The 24,259-nt window shown below is 31.9% G+C and overlaps 1 protein-coding gene across 1 annotated transcript; it reads right to left on the bottom strand.

Annotated features, from left to right (window-relative positions):
* Positions 1 to 3,617: 3,617 nt before the first annotated feature.
* Positions 3,618 to 12,493, bottom strand: LOC124820435 (aconitate hydratase, cytoplasmic). The gene is made up of 20 exons (XM_047292120.2): positions 12,122 to 12,493; positions 11,441 to 11,545; positions 11,114 to 11,274; positions 10,918 to 11,010; positions 10,006 to 10,191; positions 9,748 to 9,909; positions 9,452 to 9,596; positions 9,220 to 9,362; positions 9,087 to 9,143; positions 8,917 to 8,996; positions 8,739 to 8,814; positions 7,484 to 7,669; positions 7,251 to 7,318; positions 7,010 to 7,128; positions 6,742 to 6,863; positions 5,847 to 5,945; positions 5,285 to 5,764; positions 4,455 to 4,553; positions 4,118 to 4,360; positions 3,618 to 3,978 (listed from the first exon to the last, which is right to left on the bottom strand). Exons 1-20 carry the CDS (start codon positions 12,378 to 12,380, stop codon positions 3,910 to 3,912), a joined length of 2,952 nt encoding a protein of 983 aa, XP_047148076.2. The 5' UTR covers positions 12,381 to 12,493; the 3' UTR covers positions 3,618 to 3,909.
* Positions 12,494 to 24,259: the final 11,766 nt, after the last annotated feature.

Below are 24,259 nucleotides of genomic sequence, written 5' to 3' on the forward strand. Positions count from 1 at the left end.
GCTATGAATTTTCCTTATTTTCTTCACTGTTTTTGGTGGTTAATAAATGGTCAAGATAAATGTGATGAAAGTTTCCTATAGCAAGATAAAACTAATTTTGAAGGTTCATTTATCAAAGAACAGAACTTTGAAAACTAGAATTTAAATTTGTGGAAGTCATTCTTTTGCAATTATTATGGAAGATCATAATTATATTTAACATGAAAGATTTTCGGCATCTAAATTTCGAAAGTTTGAGTGTAGTAAATATGAAAGACAAGGTGCATGATTTGTCCTCTATAGAGCAACCAAAGGTTGTGTTCATAAGCAAACAAAGTAGAAATTTTTTTATATTCAACTCTTGTCATGAAATAAAAGCATAAATTGCTTTTTTATAGTTGTACTTCAATATAGATTTGGACTTTATGTGAGAGCTACTATGAGTTATTTGATGATAGTGACCTATATGTATAGATAGCCTATTAGTTATTGGCAACATTAAAGTAGAAATAAAGAAGTTTAAAAAGAGAATTAGGTTGGAATTTAAGATGAAAAACTTGGGATTAATATCTTATTTTTGGGTGATGAAATTTGTATTCATTAATGATGGAGTTCTCATGCAACAAAAGAGATATTCACTTGAAATATTGAAAGAATTTCATATGATATATTGTTATTTTGTCCAACCAGTTAATTATTGTATAAAGTAGAGTTCAAGGAACTAACAAGATAATTCACGAAACCTTTATAAATAGATCGTAGGTTCATTAAGGTCTCTGTGCAACAAACATAACTTATGGAGTGAGGCTAATTAATATATATATATATATATATATATATATATATATATATATATATATGGTACATCCAAGGTTTGCTCATTTGTTTATAACTAAGACAATATTAAAATATGTTAAGGACACTTTACAATATGGGTTGTTTTTAAAACGTGAAAGAAATATTTATAATAAAGTATTTAGCTATTGTGATTCATATTGGTGTAATGATAAAAGCGACAATCAAAGTATAATGGGATATGTGTTTATGATATGTCAAATACTTATTTATAAAAGGAGTTAGTGATAGCATTATCTTTATGAGAAATTGATTACGTTACAGCCTTAATGAGAACATGTCAAGCCTTATGGCTTGAAAACTTAATAATACCAAAAATAAAAGTAGAAAGATAAGAGCCAATTAAAATGCTAATAAACAACAAATCAGCTATAAAGTTAGTTAGACATCCTATTGCTCATCGAAAAAGCAAGTATGTTGAAACAAGATTTTACTTATTGTGAAATCATGTTAACAAAGAAGAACTAGTGTTAATATATATTGTAATACTCATTAACAAGTGGTTGATATTTTAACAAAATTTATCAACGCCAACAATATAAAATTGATTAGAGAAATAATAAAAAGTATTGAAAATAATTCAATTAGTATTGTATTATATGATAGTTTACCTAGTGTAAATAGATTACCTAGTTTAATAGTAATGATTTATTCTATTATCTGTATGAGAAATGTGAAATTTTATATTAAATATGTCTTTTGTCATTTTTTTTTCTCTTGTATGTCTATTGGGTTATTTCCAATAAAAAAATTTCAAGTATCATAAAATTTTTAAGGGTGTTGCTCCCTCCACCACCACACCTTTCTCCCTCCACCTCTCTTTTACTATTTTGTTCCTCAGTAAAATTTTATTTTTAGGATTATTATTTTTTAATTTTACCCATTCACAACCTATTTCATTAATAACTTATTCTAGTCTCGTACATGAGTAAAATATTTTTCTTTCATTTTAACATTATATTTCTTCTTCTCTTTCTTTCGTCGTTGTGAGATACTTCAAGTTGCAAAGGTTGGTGATGGTGAAAAGAATTATCAAGCAGTCTCCCTCTCGTGGTGCAGTATCGCTCTCGTGGTGCAGTATCGCTCTCATGGTGCAGTGTGTGGAGTGGTGCAGTGTGTGTCGTGCTTCCTCGTATTCGAATAAACCTTGAAATAAAACCCTAAAATAAAAAACGTAACCTTTAAACGTGACATCCTTCAACGGATGTCAACATCCGTTTAAGGAAAAACGGATGTCGACATCCATTAAAGGTTACTTTTTTTATTTTAGAGTTTGTTTTTGATGTATACTTCCTCACGCTGGTTGATGCTCTGGACGCTCCTCGATGTTCCTCCACACCACGGCAACGACGCTCCTTCACACCACGACGGCAATGGAAGTGCGGGAGGTGGGGAGGTGAAACGAAAATGGGGAAAGGAAAAGAAAGTTCCATGGGTGAGTGCTGGAAAAGTAAAATTAGGGTTTCAAATTATTTAAAATAAGGTAAAAGTAAAAATCTTTTTAACTTAAGGATATATTTAAAATAATGTGGGGAGGTGGAGAAAGTATAGAGTGGTGGTGGAGGGAGCAACACCCAACTTTTAAACTTGAAATACTCTCTTTTATAATACTTAAATAAGATAAGTATATTTCAATATTCATTTAATAAATTTATTTATTTAAATAATTTAATGACTCAATTAAATTATAAGATTAGTTATTATTATATAAAATCATATTATTTATTTATGGCATCTTAATAATGTGATCAAAGAAATTGAAAGAGAATCCTCAAAAATGAGAATTACTTCAAGTGGCTCTCATAAAAATAGGATACTAAAATTAAAACGTAAAAGTAAAAACTGAGACATAAATTACTAATCTTTAAAAACAAGAAAATAGATATTAGATGTAATGTTGAAAGTCTTGACATGAACAAAATCTTTCACCGTTAATTACTTCTATCAAACAAAACCCTATCAACATATTTGATATGATAATTATATTTATAAGTACGACGGTCATTTTTTTTATTCATCACCATACATGATTATTTAATTTATTTTTCACCGATTTCTTTTCAAAATGTTTCTTTTTTTTTCTCTTAAATGGGTTTTAATTCCCACGGTTGTGAAACTAGATTTACTGTCGCACATGATTCTTAAGTTGTGAATCCATACTTTTATTACCTCATTCACATCTGATTTAGTATTGACTATGATGAAATTATTTTGTAAGTGGTTATAGAATGCTTTTACTAATTTACCTTTTATCTATTTTATTATCAATTTTCTGCACTTATTCCAAATAAATATTATGTATTTTATTATTGATTTTCTGTAATTGTTATAAATAAGTATTATCTATTTCATTACTGATCTTTCTGTAATTGTAATAGAAACATACAATTACCTCGCCTATTTTGAACGTTATTGGTGAATTTTTGTATGGAACATGTAATTGGTGGTGGAGAACAACCACAAAACTGTAAGGGAAACATGTCACAAAAAGTCAGACATAAAATTATGTATAGGCCAGATCAAACTGTTATAAATGTCCAACAAAATCTCAAAAACCTTACAGATTAAGAAAATAAAAAATAAAAAATAAAAAAACAGATTCAAAACTCAATTTGATACAACTGCTATTTCCATCTCACCCTGTACATAATGCTATATCATAGAAATTCTTTATCATCCATTTATAACACAATTTTAGCCTGAAAGTAAAATTATTTTCTTATTATGTGGGCTGAAAGTTCTGCACCTCCAATTCAGTTTCAACTTCTATGTAGACATTAAAAGAAAATTAAGTGGAGTATTTAAATTAAAAAAATATTCACTGCCATCGGCACGGATCACGTCAGCTTATACAAAAATACAATCGTCCCCATTGTTCAATGGGCACAGAACGCAGACATGAGAAATATAGAATGGATGCACTCGATGTTTTACAGGCCTAATATAAACACCTTGAAGTGTCAAAAAATTGCCTTTCCTATTTATTGAATTTAATTTATCTCATTTTATTACCACTCGAAAGGTGTGTGTACACGCAGTGGCAACAGCATTTAATATTTTCCATCAACGATGACTTCACTGCTTAGTGAGGTTCCTGATCACATACGGAAGTATGCCCCCATTGTTAAAGTAAGCAAGTTCCACCTGAAAATACAAGGGTGTGTTACACAATAATCTACGGACAAGTTTTTGGAACACCGAAATATGGTGCTCAATAATAGACCACAATTTACATTAAATTGCATCAACGGACAAACATGAATAAGGGGCATGTTTAAATTACCTCAGTGTCGAAGCGAACTGTGCAGGTGAAAGATTTTCCATTATCCGTTGTTACGGTGACATCTTGGCCAGGCCTTATCTCGCTGATTTTACTCGGGAGATCAATAGAATAACGCTCGTGACCGGTCAATCCTAATGTGTCAGCGTCCTCACCAGATTTAAAGCAAAGAGGTATAATACCCATTCCTACCAAATTACTACGATGGATTCTCTCAAAACTTTTAGCTATCACAGCTTTGACACCCTGTCAAAAATAAGTACATGTTATCATGCTAGTCAGGAATAAGTCTCGAGACATGTCATGAAAACAACCAAATGACAGGCTATATGTGACTTACCAATAGCATGGGACCCTTAGCGGCCCAATCTCTGGAACTCCCACTACCATACTCAGCTCCAGCCAGAACAATGGTGTCCTTCCCTTCGGCCTTGTATCTCTGTCGTAAAACAAAATTCATGGGGATTAGAAGCTCAGAGCTAAAATCATACTGTTTATCTCATTGTCCTAGCACAAAGGTATCCCACTAGTTCTTCTACTATAGCTGGAAAAATAATATTTTACTTTCATATTAAGGTAACCGGTGGATTTTGATCCTTTATCCAGTCTATACTTGGTTTACAACTTTTCTGGTTTAAAATCTACTTGAAGTTAAAATAACTAAAAAATAAAAATTGTCTGATAATCTTCATATATGTAAACTCCAGAGACAACCTTAGATCTGGTTGGGGGTAAGAAGATAGTGAGGAGAGAGAGAAAAGAGTAGAGAAGAGGAGTTGGTTTTTGCCAAAAAGTTCCTTGCCTTAGTTCCTTTTTCCTTTTCTTCAGTAAACGTTAAACTGTTTAATTTTTTAAAAAACTTTCTAGAAAATGCATTGTTCTGCTCAATAGGGGAGGGTCCAAAATTGGAGATTTAGTTGCAATAATAAGCCTTGCAGTCATTGCAACAAGTCGTGAATTAGTGATTACCTATTTTATTGATGTATATAACATGCATTATAAAAAAAATTCAACAACGTTTTTCCTCGTCAGCAAATAGTTGTTAGTTTAAATTTTGGAAAGTACTTTAGGAAAGAAAAGTAAATATCACACGAAATAAAAAGTCAGCCACTTGAAAAGTTCAAACGCAGCAAGAAACAGCATGTTATACTTATTTAGTACATAATTTACCTGCGCGGCATCAAACACGTAAAGCTTCTCCCCTGTGGGAATGTGAACTGTCTTGGGGCCAACCTCCCCATTCAAGAGCTTGTTAACAAGACGAATGTTTGCAAAAGTTCCCCTCGCCATCACTTCATCATTGCCACGGCGACTTCCATATGAATTGAAGTCTTTTTGTTCCACCCCTCGCTCCAGAAGGTATTTTGCAGCTGGACTGTCCTTGTTAATGTTTCCAGCAGGAGAAATGTGATCAGTTGTTATGCTGTCACCAAAATTCAGCAGACAGTAGGCATCTTTCACACCATGTGCTCCGGGTGGATCCATGGTCATGCCCTTGAAGTATGGAGGTTCATGAATGTATGTTGACTTGGGGTCCCATGAGTACAGGGTCTCGGTGGGAACTTGGAGTTGGTTCCACATAGTGTTACCTTTGGTAATAGCTTCATATGTACTTCGGAACATGTCAGGCAACACACTGGATTGAACAGCCTATGAATCAAGTAACCAAAGTTAATCTCAGTACAGTCAAATCTGTAAATTTTACACAAGGAGGAATTTAAATATCATTTACATCTGCAATTTCTTGAGTGGATGGCCAAATATCCCTCAAGTAAATATTCTTTCCATCCTTCCCTGTTCCTATTGGCTCCTTTTCAAAGTCAATGTCCACCTGGTAATTCAACCAAAAGGTAATTGATATGTTAACAGTGTATCACTCTAAGGGCAAGTTTAGTTTCAGAAAATGTTCAAGATTTTCTGTACTTCCACTTTTAATTACAAAAAATGTCATTATTTCAACTTTGTTTCTTATTTATAAATGTCAGCATAAAAAAAAAATAAAACAAGAAATTTTCACCGTTTCATATACAAATATTTGAAAACAAAATATACATGAAAAAACATGGTCGTTTTGTGGTCAATCGTAGAAACAAAAAATGGAAATAAAAAACACCCTCTCAACGTAATAGGTCTTATATTTCATCAACCTTTTAACGGACTAGTTAATAAAACAATGTTCTAGATGACGCTAATACAGTTGGCAGAACACGGGGACGTATTAGTGGGAAACATAACAGAAGAAAAAATTAAAACAACCTAAGCCCATAGCTAATTGTAAGTCCAGATCCCAAGTTCTAGATATAAAAATTTGATAAAGAATTGAAAATAACACAACACTGGATTTGAATTCAGTGTAAGTCTACTATACTAGAAATAGCATGAACCAGAACATGTACATATATATATATATATATATATATGAAGAAGATCGACCAGACAACATCATTTGTCTGTGGTCAGACTCCAGACCAGCAGTTTCATATCAGTTTTTTTTTTTTCCAACAAAGTACTTGAAAATCATAATCTAATCATTCTTAATAACAAGGTATGGAAATAAGACAATATGAACAAAGAAATAATAAAAACCCTTTCATAAACAGAACAATATATGGCTTAGGGAAACATACTGTGCCAGCAAGAGCATAAGCAACAACTAGAGGTGGTGACGCAAGGTAGTTAGCTCTTGTCAAGGGATGCACACGGCCCTCAAAATTACGGTTCCCAGACAACACAGCAGAAGCCACTATGTCTGCCCAAGACAATTATAAGAATTTAATCAGTTTAGTAAATGTTAAGCAGAATTCGATTAGTAGTTTATCTAAAAAGTCGTAAGCACTACAATTGCAAAAATGACAGAATTTGCTTCAAGTATAGAAACTATATTTGATATCTCACCATTTTCAGAAATAGCGGAAGCTACTGACGGGTCTAATTCCCCAGAATTGCCAATACATGTGGTACAGCCAAATCCGACAATATTGAAACCCTGTTCATTTAGGTACTTTTGCAGGCCACTGACCAGAAAATGTAAACCAAGTTCAAATTTAGTATACAATTTTCACGAATTGAGCAGACTGAACAGGGAAATACATTTATAATACAAATTACAAAATTGATATTCCACTATGAAAAGTACCTCTGAAGTAGATATTTTGTAACAACTCCAGATCCAGGAGCAAGACTTGTTTTTACCCATGGCTTAACCTGGCAACCAGTGAAAGCATCTACAGTTACAATCTAGAAATTTACAGCATACATTGAATACAATTTGGCAATTTTGGAAGTGGAAGGAAAACTGGACAACATCATCTAAGCACATGTTTAGAAGTACCACGATGACAGTTTCTAACGTCTATTTTGATGCCTAACCTTCAAACCAAGATCATGTGCCTTCTTTGCCACGAGACCAGCCCCAAGCATAACACTTGGGTTTGATGTATTCGTACAGCTTGTGATTGCAGCAATCACAACACTACCATGCTTGAGCTCCGCTGGCTGCCCATGAAAATCAAATTTTGCAACTTTTCCTTGTACATCTTTTGGTATAGCAAATCCCTAAATCAAAGAAAACATGCAAGAAGATTAAACAGCTGCATGCTTTGTGACAGCAACAGTGTCACCAAGTTAAAGTACAACTTGAAACTATTAGAATGGTTAATATTAGAAGAAAGATTAATATCTTTCATTCTTATTATCATACCCTTTCTGAAATCTTGGTACAGTTGTCATAGAAAATAAGAACTATAGTAAAGGAAGAACAGTATTCGGGAAATAGGAATCACTTCACCTCAGTTAATATCAAACATATTTTATATCGAAGTTTCAAGAAAGAAAACTGGCAATTTCTTTCTCTTAACGTCGTCATTTCTCATGCACTGGGTAGGGCTACTTATAATGCTACCACTTGATTGCCCAAGTTTGCAGAAACAAAGTCATATAATCAGTAAAAAGGACTCACTTCACCTCGGATAATATCAAACATGTTTTAGATTGAAGTTTCAAGAAAACGGCAATTTCTTTCTCTTAACGTCGTTTCTCATGCACTGGGTGGGGCTACTTATAATGCTACCACTTGATTGCCCAAGTTTGCAGAAACAAAGTCATATAATCAGTAAAAAGGACTCACTTCACCTCGGATAATATCAAACATATTTTAGATTGAAGTTTCAAGAAAACAGCAATTTCTTTCTCTTAACATAATGTCGTCATTTCTCTTGTGCACTGCATGGGGCTATTTATAATGCTACCACTTGATTGCCCAAGTTTGTAGAAACAAAGTCATAAAATCAGTAAAAAGGACTCACTTCACTTCAGGTAATATCGAACATATTTTAGATTCAAATTTCAAGAAACAAAATACCAATTTCTCTCTCTTAATATAATGTTGTCATTTCCCTTGTGCATTGGGTGGGGCTATTTATGATGCTACCATTTAATTGTCCAAGTTTGCAGAGCCAAAGTCATATAATTCAGTAAACGAATAAAGCGATTTGTGTTTGATGCAACAATCTGAACTTCAATTTGTCATCATCATTTAGATATAAGTTAATTCTAAGTTACCATGGATATAAAAAAGAAGACATCAAACTTAACCTAGTTACTTGACCATCACAGCATTACTAACCTTAAATCCCACTTTGTTGTCTAGACAAGCATGCCAGTCAGCCTTCATTTCTTTCAAAGGCACCCGATCATGAGGTCTGGAAGGAGTATTCAGTATGAATTACCACAGATTATAAAGCAGAATTTTTTTAAACCCACATTAAATGCAAGACATGTTTTGCAAAAGGGAAGTGTCTTACCTCTTGGGTCCTGAGATGCATGGTTCGACTTCATCAAGGTTCAATTCAAGATAGGATGAATAAACTCTATCAGGTTGAGGCTGTATTTAAAGTAAATAGATTAACTTTCCATACCCTCACATATGTTTGTTTGTCGAAAAGAAGTACATAGGATATTCAACTAGTATTACCTCATTATAGTCAATAAACAATTTGTTTGCCCTGAGATAGGCCTCTATCATTGCCACCTACAATGTCAAAAAGGAAATTTAAGAAATCCTACAAGCATTTCACATCATTGGAAAATAATGAGTTCATACTTACAGTTTCATCACTTCTTCCAGTTAACTTGAGGTATTGTAATGTAACGTGATCTACAGGGAAGAAGCCCATGGTTGCACCATATTCAGGAGACATATTCGCAATTGTGGCCCTATCTGCTAATGATAGCTCACCCATACCATCACCTATAGAACAAAACCATGAATACCGTTAAACAGTTGAAACAGTCTAGCATAAGCTCAACAAATGAGGAAAAGCAAGTGTGGCTAATTACCATAAAATTCAACAAATTTCCCCACAACACCATGTTTCCTAAGAATTTGTGTCACAGTTAGAACCAAGTCAGTTGCTGTAACTCCATTCCGCAATTTTCCAGATAACTTGAACCCAACAACACCAGGTAACACCATGCTCATAGGCTGTCGTTATCAAAGTACACAGCATTAGGAACACCACTGTATAAATAAACTTAATTCTAAATATCAGAATGAATCACATCTATAGGGAAGGACTATATTACAATCAAAACACATTAACCAAAAGTAAACCAAACTTTGGATGTAAATATACCTGGCCAAGCATTGCTGCCTCTGCTTCAATACCCCCAACACCCCATCCAGCAACTCCAAGCCCATCAATCATTGTTGTATGTGAATCAGTCCCAACAACACTGTCAGGATAAAGCAGGCCTTCATTGTTGAAAACAACACGTCCAAGATATTCAAGATTAACCTACAACAAGGCATAAACAAGTCCCCGGAATTAACAATAAATAACCATAAAAAATATATTACATAACATCATTACTAATGTCCGGTTAGAGCTTACCTGATGTACTATACCAGAACCAGGAGGAACAACAAGCATGTTACGGAAAGCATTAGACCCCCATTTAAGAAAAGCAAATCTCTCCTTGTTTCTCTGGAACTCAAGCTCCATATTGGCCTGCACTGCATTCTCTGACCTTGCTACATCAACTTGAACTGAATGATCAATGACAAGATCAACAGGAACCTGACAACAATTATAGCCAAGAGTCAGAAACACTTGTACTATAGCAAACATAGCATATAGGGAAAATATGGTCATGGGGGTTATTTGTTAAATTTCCATAAATCAGAATAACTAGGTTCAACAGTTAGTTTTAAACTGTGTTTAGCAATTACTCAAACTTCAAAGAAATAGTTCTGGAAGATTCACTTTCAGGGAAAATTGGAATAAATCCTTCATTGCCATGGTTTTTAAATTTAGTACAAAATATACGGTTTTTGAAATAGCAAATGACCTGTCTAGGAAATTAAAATAGCCTGCAATGCGTGCAACAGCACAAGTTTCTTACAAATAATATTAAAAAAAAATAGAAAGTATTTTCCTTACTAGTCTCACTCTCAAACCTCTATTACCACATACAACTTCAAAAACAATTCAGTAAACAACATTTGATCTTGAAGAAACTCCTAATCAAATTTTATGTATGTTAAGTACAAGCTCATATCAATCAGTACTGAGCAGTATTAAAGAAAGTAGTTTTTAAGTCAGCGCATAAACTCCCTTAAAAGTCACTTCAGTTAGACAGTCGATAATACGCAAAGTAAAAAAGAAAAATATTGTGTACCAAAAAGCCAATAATTACTAAAGAACAATTACAAGTTTAAGGCACATACAGAACTCTCATAGCACATAAAAATTTGAAATCACTCCATCAATGACTGAAAAGAAAACTATAAGAAAGGTGTATACCAGAGGATTGATCTTATTAGAATCACTGCCAAGCTTATTCATAGCATCACGCATGCAAGCCAGGTCAACAACAGCAGGGACTCCAGTAAAATCCTGATGTGAGGAGAAAAATCAGGTTAAAGAAAGACCCAAATGTTTGTATATCACCCATCCATGACAACAACTCTTTTGCCGCACCCAGTATTGAACAAGTTACCTGCAGTAGAACGCGAGCAGGCTTGAAAGGAATCTCAACTTGTTTCACACAAGAGTTTTCCCAGTCAATAATCTTCTCAACATCTTCTTTGGTAACTTGGAAGTTGTCACAATTACGGATGGCTGATTCAAGGAGAATTCTGATAGAGTATGGTAACCTATCTGTCAAGGACCCACGAAGTTGAAACCATCAGCAAAGAAGAATTAACAAAGAGACACCGCTATTTTAAAGAACTAGGATTTTATCACTAATCATTAGGATACGATAATAGAACTACATAACCAAAATTCTAGTAAACAAAATTAAACAATTAAGCTAGCAAATTACCAATTCTCGGATCATTGAGAGACGGAAGGCTGTAGAACTTTCCAAACTCGCCACCACCAGGCTTAGGGAGACTCGTTAGATTTCCCTTGAAAGGATTATCAAGAGCTGAAATGGAACTTACGTTAGATGACCGACCAGAACACAAAATTTAGCCGCATACATTAGAGATGATAAACTACATATCACTCAGATAAAGCACAACTCGTAAGCACTAAATAATAAACATGATAATACTATAACAAAAAAAACAATAATTAGACAATGATAATATGATGAGATAACAGTATGGATTAATATTTGATGAATTAAATAACGTTCAGTTTAAATCAAACCCGGTTGGGAATACACGAGTGAATATATGATTTCTTTTCTCTTAACATCGTTATTTCACAACTATATTATGACTTTTTTTTTTCGGCAAACAACTATATTACAATAATAATAATATGAATTGATGGTGGATTAAAGGTTGGGGTCATATATGATTTTTCCTCTCTTAACCTCGTTGACAATCAGACAGAAGATTCCAGAAAAGAAAAAGGCAAACGGAAATTCAATCAATTCAAACTTCAAATTCGATCGAAATACGAAAATTCGCATCCAAAAAGAACGATTCTCAGCTAAGCGAAGCAGATCAAAAGAATCAGAGCTCCAATATTGTGGGAGATAACAGTGAAGTACCACTAGTGGCGATCTTCCGGTGGAAGCGTTCGATGAGGGGAGCGACGGCTCTGATCTGATGGCGGAGGCCGAGTGGAGAGCGCCAATCGACGCCGTGGCTCCATCGCGGAACGGCGGAGCCAAAGGAGCGCGCGGCGGCGGAGGAGCCGGGTAATCGGCGAGGAGCGGAGCGAGAGAAGGCTCTATAAACAGAAGTGGGGGTAGGGGAAGCAAGCACGGAGCGAGAAGCTCGTAGGAGCGAAGAGGCTGCAGAAGCCATGATCAAAGCATTCGTATGCAGAGAAGCGTGTGGAGGGCACAAACTAGGGCTTCTTCTAGCTCTAGAAGAAAATAACAGTACCCAATACTTCTCTCTCTATATTAGTTTATTTTCAATTATTACTGGAGATAATACCAAGCAGAAACAGTTTTATTCAGACCCGAACCCGTTCCTCTGCGGGTGATTCCATACTATGCAATCCTCAATAGGTCATTTAATTTTTCTTTTACTTGTTATAATAATTCCTTCCTTCCAATATATACCCTAGTTCCGGGCAAATTTTTCGAATTTTAGCCAAGTGGCTTCATGAAGTTGTATTGTTTCATTTTTAACTTTATTCCATTGACGAAAAAACCACCACCGTTCCCTTCTCTCGTTATTAGCTTTCTATGACTAACGAATCATTCCACGTGTTTGCTCCATCGTTGATTTTTCATCTTTGGTGTCATGGTTCAATGCAACGAATGTTTTACATATAATTGGTGTCGGTGTTCACTCACGAGCCAACTTGGTCAACATCCGTTGAAAGCGCAAGGATCATCAGTGGCTAGGGTTTATTGCGACACATACGCCTGCGATGTATGCTAGTAAAAGTTTTTGTTTAAAGTACTTGTCTGATTGGTTTCAGAAAGTAGGAATAATATTCAGCCATCGAAGCAGACCGAGAATAAATACTCTATGGTAGGTCCAGCACAAACGTTGACGATTCCCAACAAGACCGATATTTTGGATTTTTTTATTAAATAAGCACTCTTTCCAGATTTTTTTAAGGAAAACAAATTTAAAAATTAGTAAAGTCTTTTGTCATGAAATAATTTACAACGTCTTCTATTATTTTTAAAAGTATATTAAGTAAATAAGCAATAGTTGACGTGTATTATTAATCTGTTAAATATTGTAAAGTATCACATCATTTCGTATCAGCAGAATTTTGATGCCTCTATATATTTATATATAATAAACAGTAAAGCATTAAATTATTAATATTGAAAATTAAAAAAATTAAGTTAATAACATTATACTAAAAAAGAATAAAAAAGGACTTGTTAATATTAAGGATGTTTGGCAGAAGAAAAAGTTATTCTCAAATATAATGTTGAGAAAGTATATTTCTCATATCTGGTTTATCATAATATATATATATATATATATATATATATATATATATATATATATATATATATATATATATATTCAAGAAGAGAAAATTCTTTGAGAACGAATTTGATATAACTATATAAGAATAGAAAATTAAATTAATAGAAAAGTTACTGAAAAAAGGGAATTTATTAAAATAGTGAATATTAAAGATTTTGGTAAAATAACTCGTTTTTCTAAAAATTTATATAAATATTCTCGGCTATACTTTCCACTAATCAAACAAAGTTTAGTTCTTTTTATAAATAATGATTCACTGTTGTTGGCTATGGACAAAAAATATTTCCTAAGGATAATTGAAAAACAAATCTAGGTAAAATTTAATATTATTAATTAAGTTAATTATTTTTCTATTATTATAAATTTTTTGATTAAGTTTTATAAAAAGATATTAAAGAAAATAATTTTATATTAAGTTCCTTCAAAATATAAATAAATAGATTTGTCATTAAAGCTTTTTTTTAGCAAAAGTATATATATAAACTGTATACAAAATATATTATTTTATTAAGAGTTAAATATATTTTCCATCTTTAAACTATTTTTAAAATTATTTGTTTTTGTCATTAAATGAATATATACATGTTTTATATATTGTCTCTATACTTTTTAAAAAATCATGTAAATTATAGGACTTTTATAAAATACAAGAACTAAATTGGTTTATATTTAGTATAAAAATGAAAAACATTTTTTTATAATAGTCTTAAAACGAAAAACACATTTAATTACTTTATTAATATTCATTATAACAATTATATTTTCATGTACAATAATTATTTTTAAAATCTAAAAATAAATAAAAATACAGTAAAGTATATAAAAGAATTATAAAAATATTCTTTCTTATAATAACTGTTGAGATATTGAAAATATTTTTGCCTTAATAATTTGTTATTTATAACTTTTTTTCGAGATAATAAATTAATATTGATTGTCTCTAATTTGTTTATGGTATATGAAATTTTCTTCATACTTATGTGGAATTATTATGTAGAAATATGTGTTATAACGAGAAGACTTGTATTATGTATTTGATAAAATGTCTTTTAATTTCAATGTTTTTTTATTTTGTTATATAGTATTAAATATTAGTTCATAAATCCATTGTTATCAAATAAACTGCATTGAGATCACCATCTTTATTGTAGATTATATATAATAGGTAGTTTACTCTCGGCACAACATTAAATGAAATGATAATTTTCAGGAGAGACATTTTAGATCTATATTTTTAACGAAATAACTTGTTTCTTATCTTTTCACTAATTTGTTTTCATCCTTATCTCACGTCCACTCATCTATGTTGCTCCTTTTTACTTGTAAAAATGTTAACCCTACCCTAAAATTGTTAATTAGTCTTTCTTTCCATGTAAACTGTGTCCTCCTCCATTGAAGGTCTCATAATCCCTTATTTTGCACCAATCTCCAATATTGTTCATTGTGTCCCTTTCTTTGGTCTGGGATTAAGGAACAATCCTAGATAGGTAACAAATAAAAAATTATTTTCTTTCCATTTATTAAGCTAAAAAAATAAAGTTTTCTTCATCCCCTACATCCCAATCCCAATTGACCTTATTCTAACATCACTTAGAATAAGTGTCTCTCCCACTTTATTTTTAAGTCCCTCCATCCTCCATCATAAAGGAGTGCACTCAATTGTGTTTACCCCTTTTTTAAGCTTTCTCCACTTTTCATGTTTTATTTCTAATACCTTACACCACATAGACTAGTTTTTTTTTATGAAACATGTGTTATACTCAATTTGTTATAAGCGAATCATTAAATATTCTAATATATTTCATTGTTGAGCCACAAATGTTTCTAGGTCAACATATGTATTTCCAATTAAGTTAACTTATTTTTCATTGGACACATTAGTGCAGAAATCACATTTTATGACGTACAAAAATGATCTATTATAACGGATAAACTGGAGACATAGTTTTCGGGCATTATAATAAGTCTGCGCATTTTATAACGTAGTAGAAATTTACGTCATAATAAGTTCAACATATTATGACATACTTTTTTGCTACGTTATAAAATGAGTGAACATATTATGATGTAGATATTTTTACCAGTAATAATATATGCTTTTCAGAATCAACCTATTATGACGTACATTGTTATGTACGTCATAAAAACTTGTTTTTTTTTAAATCATTATTACATTTAACATCCAATCAATTTACTGTATTATCATCTCATCCAATCAATTTATAATCAATATAGCCTAAAATGATTAGATTCAATTAAACTAATAAAGTAGAATTCGTTTCATCCATTAAATTTACAATTGCTTTGACAAAGATGTAAAAGAGAAATGATTCTTCCTAAAGCATTTCAATAAATAAAGGAATAATCTACAAAACATACTCTTGAGATACTTTGTTGCCTTTGGAAATGTCTTCAATAGCTAAAATGTTTCAAAAACAAATATATGGGTCAGACTAGTTGTCTCCATGATAAGATTGTACAAAACTCTCTAATCTTTCCTAACAATAAAATTAATTTAAAAGAAAGGATTTCAATAGAAGAGCCTCTGTTATTTTCTTTTCTTCCACGAATGCAATTGAGACCTCTACTTTGGTTGGGAAGTGCAAGTCATTGGAACCTGATGGTGGAGTATTGAGTTCTTTGATAAGTTCTTGATTATTTCTGCAAAAAGTGTAAAGAAAATAAAGTTACTATTCGTAAAGCTAAAGTTTTCGTAACTATAGTAATAAATCATAGGAAAAGACTTATAAGTAAAGAGTAGAGTTAGCATAAATGTCCGAAAAATCTATGCCAAGTTGAGCTTTATATGAAGGATTGCTAATCTCAAGCATCCATGTTGTCGGATTACAGCAATAGTTGATTCTTGGAACACCTGGAATAACCTATAGAAAAATATTCATTTATATATTTAAATAAGAAAATATTGCCACTGAAAATATAAGCTGCCCACTCAGAGAATAAAGCAAAGGTATCTTGACATCATAGTTGTAACATCCAAAAACTACAGTATAAAACCATATAATAGAATAATCACATTAATAATACTACAAATCAGTTCTACATATAACGAGGTACGATTATGGCCAAACGGCCTTACATGTTCACCGTGAAATTCAAACTTTACAATCCTACGGCCAAGACCGATCGGTATCCAAAATACACTATACTAAACGGTTCTACAAATACAAATAAAATAGAAGCTACAGTAATAACCGAACGGTTTACAAAATACGCTTATACCGATCGGTCGTATAAAAGATGCAGTAAACAGATGACCGAACGGTCTAGGGTTCAGTCTTAACTTCTACTGCTACAAATGCTTCTTCCAATGCTTCTTCTAGCAAGCACTCCTCTCCTTCTACTCACATCCACAGGATGATCATTGCAATAGGGACAAAGACAACAAGAATAGACAAAACGAACAAGACGGAAAAAGGTAAGCTTATGTAATTTAATTCATGGAGCAACATATTCAGATCACATAAGTTCTATACCAATCAATTGTACAAGATCAATCATTCATTATTGCATACAATAAACCAACATTCGACTCTGACCGTCCGGACTTTATGAATTCTGTGTAGTTACGAGTCTGTGCACCCAGGTGATGTAGTAACTGGGATACCCTCAACAGCTGCCACCCGAGATTAATTTGTTCCGTCCAAGTTAACCTTATGGACTAGGACCTCCTGCCATTCTCACACATGACTTACTTCTCTCTACGTGAGAATGAGTAATCACAGAATATCAGGATAAACGCTAGGTAAGCCTTGTCCACATTCATACTTTACCATTCCAATACCAACTCATGAGATATTCCTCCCTGAAATACTCTTACATAATCAAACTCGTTTTATCCATTACATTCATCATAATTCATTATCAAAACCTCAAACCGAACCAATTGTAATAGAAAGTCAATATGACGTTGAATATTAAACAATAACCTTCAACATGAAAACTAGACCGAACACTTCTGGAGTGAGACCAAAAGGTCTTCAGCTCATCAATAGATCAGAACCAAAAGAGGGATTTACAGAGTCATGAAAGATACCGAAAGGAATAACAATTCATAGTACATAACAGAACCGAACGCTATTTACGAGATGAGCCATTTCATTGAACTGATCCTTGAGAGTTCAAACCGAACACCACAAAGCCTAGGCCGAGTACTAAGACTCTAGGCTGATCACCATTGATAGAGACTGAACACTGTATAACACCGAATACTAATAACAGACTGATTACTATGAATAAACCGAGAGATAGAAAGATATTGAGTAATAATAATAATATTAGCTTTAGTCTTAAGATATAATATTGCAGAGATCGAGTGTTAGTCTATGACCGAGCACTACTGAGATAAAGAACCCGGTTTATGACCGAACATTACTGAACTTATACAATAAATGAATATATTTTGAATACAGTTACTTATAACTTATTTTCAATCAAGAATGAATATAATAGTTAAGGACTTTAAATAGTTATTGAATACCTCAGCTAAACTGATTTAAGAGAGAAAGATGGGAAACTAAACGTAGACCGAACACTTTATTCACAAATTTACTAAGATAAACCGATCGGTCTTCAACTGATTCTTCCCAAAGTGAGGATCCAGTTCAGTCTGAATGCTCAAAAGGAACCGATGGGTCAATGATGACCTTCGATGACAAACATCAATTTTTACAGAGAACTACAGACCTCGAATTTATCCTTATATCAATCCATTCCTCAGCATTTCTGTTCATACATTCATACAATCAAAGCATGGTAGTAAACATACTTCATAATCATCCAATAAGCAACCAAACATGCCAGCATTCAAAGCAAGAATCAAAATCAAATTATATAAGCTTCCCTTACCTCTTAACATGACCGAACACTCACAGATGCAAAATATTGGCTCTCCACTACACTTTCTTCTACCTTAGAGTTTACTGATAACAAATTCTAGACAAAAATAAAAGACCAGAACACTATCAAAGTCACATATAGAAAGGTGATCAACCTATGCAACCAGAACTTGGTTTGCATGTTCTAGAAACTACACGGCTGAGGGAGAGATGAACTTACCAACTCAGAATCAAAAACTGATCGGTTCAAACGGAAGCACTCGACGTCGGGAGAGTTCAAACGGTGCCTGAGTGGTGATCGGATGAAGAAAATATGAGAATTTCTTAGAGAGAAGATAAAGAAGACCTAGAGAGAAGGAGGAGGAAATGGTTTCAGCAATTTGGAGAAGAAGGAAAGCATGCAGAGAAGTGGCACAACATTTGACATTTGACATTAAATACTGTTGTCACTAAAATCGAACGGTCACTCTCCTGTAGCCACCTATTTTCCACTATCTGAAACTTTGACTCTCTCCTTGACACTTGGCTTCCACTACTTGGGGTTTTTAGTGGGTTTTAATGGGTTCTAACAATAGCTCCATTAAAATGACATAACAAAAATTTCAATACTTCAAAATATTCTATGAGCTACTGTGAATAATAACCAAGAGGTCCAAAATAGATAACTTGTAAGAACTAGAAGATTAATAAAGTGGGAAGATACAAATGTGTGTATTTGAGTGGACCGATTGATTCAAATGTGTGTATTTGAGAAAATTAATAAAGTGGGAAGATACAAATGTGTGCCACTCTTTGCATGCACTTCCTCTCTCCAAAATTTATGAGGTTCTTTTTCTCCTCCTTCTCTCTACAAATTCTCTCTAAAAATCTCTCATCTCACTTCCTCTGATCTACAATCAGATTGTGCATAAGTTATCCTATTGTCAAGGACTTCCATTCCCACCAATTAAACTTGTGTTTTGAACGGGTAAGTTTCATTTCTTGAGTTTTGTTAAAATCTGGAAAATCATGTCACATGCAATGTAGTCCGACTGCTTGCATGTGTTATTCAACATTCTTTTCCCCTTTCTAACTCCATTTTGGTTAGTTGGGTCAAAGAGTCTGTAGTTGTTGAGCTTCGGTTCGGTCAAAGAGGTAAGGGAAACTAGACAGTTTAGTTACTTAGTTTTGATGTATGAAAATGTTTTTTGATGATGTTGCATCTATGTGAAATTGAATGATTTGGTGTTCGGTGCTGTTGGCATGGAATATTGATGTTGTATTCATGATGATTGTGTTTCAGCATGATTATGGTTTAGTGGCCGAGTGAAATTGGAGGAAGTGTGGTAGTGACAATGGGGGAGATGTGTTCAGTTTAAGTTTGGTCTGCATAGGAAATCTAATTCTCGGTCATTGAGTTCATGATTTTGCAGAGTTGAATCTGAAATCTGTGATGAAACTCTCTTAATGATGTTAGAAAGGTTTAAGCAATGTTAATCAAGTGTAAATGAAGTATTTGATATATGTTTGGAGGATTAGAAGTTGGAAGATTGTAGTGAAATTGGTAAAGGTTGGTGTTGATCATAATTCTGCAGTTATTCTGCATAATTCTGTAGTTCGCTGAGGGTCTTTAATTGACCGTTTGACTTCTCTCTGGTACTCGGTCTTAACTGAGTTCTACTTTTATGGATTCTTAGTTAATGATCGATCGATCTTGTGTTGATATTCAAGTGAATATAACAGTCGGTTTAGACATAACATTTGATTGTAAACAACGTTCGGTCTATCATAGGCTTTAATTGTTACTGACCACTCGGTCATGTACTATCTCAGTAGTGCTTGGTCTTGTACTAAGGGCTTGGTCTCAGTAGTGCTCGGTCTTGTACTAAGCGCTCGGTCTCAATAGTGCTTGGTCTTGTATTAAGTGTTCGGTCTTGTACTAAGCGCTCGGTATCAGTAGTGCTCGGTCTTATACTAAGCATGAGGACTCGTCATAATACTCAGTATTGTTTTTGTATCTTATTTCAATAGTGTTTGACTTAAGTCAATAGTTTTCAGACTAAGCCAATGGCATTCGGTCCAAGACAATAATGTTCGATCTAAGATTCAAGTGCTCGGGTTTAACTTTAGTATTTGGTTATTCTAGTGTTTGATCCTAAAATTGTGTTCAGCTCATGCTTGAGTCTTACTCTTTAAATGACCGTTCGGTCATGTTCACATATGGGGAGGGTTTTACCGTCCGGTCTTGTTCATAAGTTATATGTTGAATCTAAATTTTGAAATGAAAAGTTGTTCATTTATGAGTAAGTGATGTATCTATTGTGATGTTGGAAAATATGTCATCCTTTAGTGTTTTTTTGTTGAATGTTTGGCATAACTGATACACTATCATTGAAGCTATCCAATTAATATTATTTTACTAGACAACTTCGGCGCTATCAAGTTAGTAGTCAATAAAGTAGATAGTGTTAAAGTAATATTGAGTTGTTTTCCAATGAATATGGAATTGCTTTTACAAAGAAGTTGTACACCTTAGATGTATTGTAAGATGGGGGTACACATTTCATTTTAAAGAGTTTTGAAGATTTGGTTGTACACAACATTTTTAGTTGTGGTACTAAGATTTCCATTTTTATCGAGGATGAGGAATTTCAACCTTTTCTTTGTTCATACTCTATACATAACAACATACAGTTGGCCATGTATGAATACTAAACATGACAAATAAATTTCAACCTTCGTAAGAGACTGTCCTTGACTTTTATTGATTGTCATGGAAAAATAGAATGTTATTGGAAATTGTCTTCGTTGAATTTAAAAGACAATTCATAATCAAAATACACTAAACTCATTCTTGGTATAAAAATCTTTTGACCAATGTTTTTTCTTATAATCACATTAGCAAAATTCGCATTTTTGTCCAAATCATTAACTTACAACCTTGTGACATTACAAAAGCATTTTGATTGATAATATTACTTAGAAGAAAAATTGGCATACATGTTTTCAACTTCAATAGATGATTTGATATAATGAATATTTATTTATTTTAATAATTTTAATGTAAACAACTCAATTTGAATTTATTGGTTATGATTGGAAATGTGTGTATGAACTTAAATATATAATTTTTTCATTGTTTATGAAATATAACATGAAGTCATTTCTTGCTCTCTGAATATTCAATTGTTGAACATAAAATTGCTCGATTATAAAAAAAATTCCAGGAGACATCACCTTCAGCTCAAATTCAAGATATACAAATTGGATTAATGATAGTAAAGACGATTCAATATTTCCAATTATAAGATGTTTTAGTATTTCAAGATGTCTTCACCATTTTTGTTTCAATCCATATCTCCATTTCTAATTTTGAGGGTCCAATAAGCAAATTATTTTATGTCAAATACAAATAAAATAAATAAAATAAATAAAATATATGTTTCTAAATTTATTTTTATTAATGAACAAATAATTATAAATAAAAAAAAAGATAAAATAAAAAAAATAGTATAAAAATTTGATACTTTAAATATAAGTTGTTTTTTTAAAATTTATTAAATGATCAATTAATTAGAAGTTATAAAAGAATAAAATAAAAAATAGTATAGAAAATCATTTAAAAGTAAAATAAATGGATAAAAAGATAAAATTAATTTTATGCACAAGTGGTAAACAATAAAATAAAATATAAACAAAATTAGTTTAAAAATAAAATAAATAGATAAAAAGGTAAAATAAATTTTATACATATGTGGTAGCTAGATAAATATAAATAAAAAAGAAATTAAAAATTAAAATAAATAGACAAAAATGTAAAATAAATTTTAGGGTTAAATATGTTTTTAGTCCCTAAACTATCAAGCGAATTTGTTTTTAGTCCCTCTTTCAAAGTAAGGTACATATTAGTCCTTCTATTTAAAGAAAACGTTAATTTTTTATCCTCCCGGGAGGACCAAAAATTTAGGTTTTTTTGAATGAGGAGGACTAAAATGTACCTTACTTTGAAAGAGGGACTAAAAACAAATTCACTTGATAGTTTAGGGACTAAAAACATATTTAACCTTAACTTTTATGCATATGTGATAGTAAAATAAATATAAATAGAAGGAAAATGGAAGATGTCAAATGACTAAAATGCTAAGATAACCAAATAAGATAAAATTAGAAATAAAAAAATAGTTTATAAAAATTATACCTTAAATATATGTTATTTTTTAATAATTTATTAAATAACCAAATAATTATAAGTTATAAAAACATAATATTAAGAATGAAAATGTAGTACAGAGAAATTGTAACATCTCACTTTTTGAATGTCGTGGCTACAAATAAAAATTCAAATTTTTAAAATACAATATCTTTGCGGAAGTTGACATTCAATAAGTTTTTATAATTAACTAAAAGTAAATCATAATTCCAATTTATTTCAAAATAATTTTTCCAATAAAATAATTTATTTAAAATAAATCCGTAAATTCCCTAAATTATTTCAATTTGTTCGTCGTACCATACCACATCTGAATTATCTGTACGATCATTTACTCTCGTATAACGATATCGCAAGTGAAAACCACAACTACAAACATAGGATGAGCTAACTGATGATCAATCATTATAAACACAATAGTATAACTAAAAAATGCTAAACATTCAGCACAATAATATCATCATCACAACTCAATAGTTTATTTCCCTTACACTACCACACCATCTAATCATCATAACCAATTCATTACGAGTAACATGGTAGTCTCTTCTCGCATCACACGACCAAAAGAGAACCTCTTTCCCGCATCGGACGATCAAAAGAGTCATTAGTGCCTGAACCTTCTTCTTCCCGCATCATGCGGTCAAAAAGAGTTTTTTTCCTGCATCTCACAACCAAAAGAGTTATCCATACCCAGATCATACTGTCCAACAACCTTACTCACAAATTAATTCTCCCATGATACATGAACCCATGATTTAAAGCTAAATGAATATTATACAAAGACCTCCACCCTGCACACAAAGATCCATCATTTAAAGCTAAACGTATATCATACAAGCACATTCAATGACCAAAATAGTGGATAATGACACTGCAACATTCGTGAATCATTCAAACATAGTATCAGAAACAAGATAAAGAAACGAAAATAAAAAAAAAATCCAGTTCATGAAATACAATCCAAGTTAACTCACATGCTAAGATGTACATGACCATCAACATTTAAATGAATTAAACAGTGATCATACAAAACCGAAACAACAACCCTTCATTAGGTTAACTCCCCCTATATATTCTTGTAGATTTTTGTTTTTAAAATCACCAAGAAAGCTTCACAATGTCACAAATGGTCCTCCCCTTTTTATTTTCTCTTTCTTATATTTCTAATTTTTGTTTTTTGATTTTAGGGTAACAAAATTAATGCAAACCTCTTTTTACTCTTATCATTTTTATTTTCTTCTATTCTATTTCTATTTTTAGTTTTAATAAAATATTTCAGTTTATCTTTATAATCATTAAGATTTCGTTTCTTATTCTCTCTTAGCTACTTTATTTTTAAAATCCTTATTTTTTTGAATATTACATAAATTAGTTTAAAAATAAAATAAATAGATAAAATGGTAAAATAAATTTTACGAACATGTGATAAAGAATAAAAAAAAATATAGACAAATTAGTTTAAAAGTAAAATAACTGAATAAACGAGTAAAATAAATTATCAAACTATGTATAAATAAGTAAAAATTAAAAATTAAGATAAATAAATAAAGAATTTTACATACACATAACATCAAAAAGTAAATATAAATAAAAAAGAATTAAATATATTAAATAATTTAAAGACTAATTTTTAAGACACTTATCAACAGAATAAAATTAGTAATAAGATAAAT

The sequence above is a fragment of the Vigna umbellata genome, chromosome 6, assembly GCF_029865625.1.
Source record: "Vigna umbellata cultivar VRB3 chromosome 6, Vumbellata_1.0, whole genome shotgun sequence".
Taxonomy (NCBI): domain Eukaryota; kingdom Viridiplantae; phylum Streptophyta; class Magnoliopsida; order Fabales; family Fabaceae; genus Vigna; species Vigna umbellata.

Excerpts from the sequence above, each read along its gene's own strand:
- LOC124820435 (XM_047292120.2), bottom strand. The coding sequence starts at position 12,380 with ATGGCTTCTGCAGCCTCTTCGCTCCTACGAGCTTCTCGCTCCGTGCTT. Across the intron at positions 11,275-11,440 it reads TCTCAATGATCCGAGAATTG|ATAGGTTACCATACTCTATC; the intron begins GTAATTTGCTAG and ends GGTCCTTGACAG. Across the intron at positions 9,910-10,005 it reads GTTCTGGTATAGTACATCAG|GTTAATCTTGAATATCTTGG; the intron begins GTAAGCTCTAAC and ends GCCTTGTTGTAG.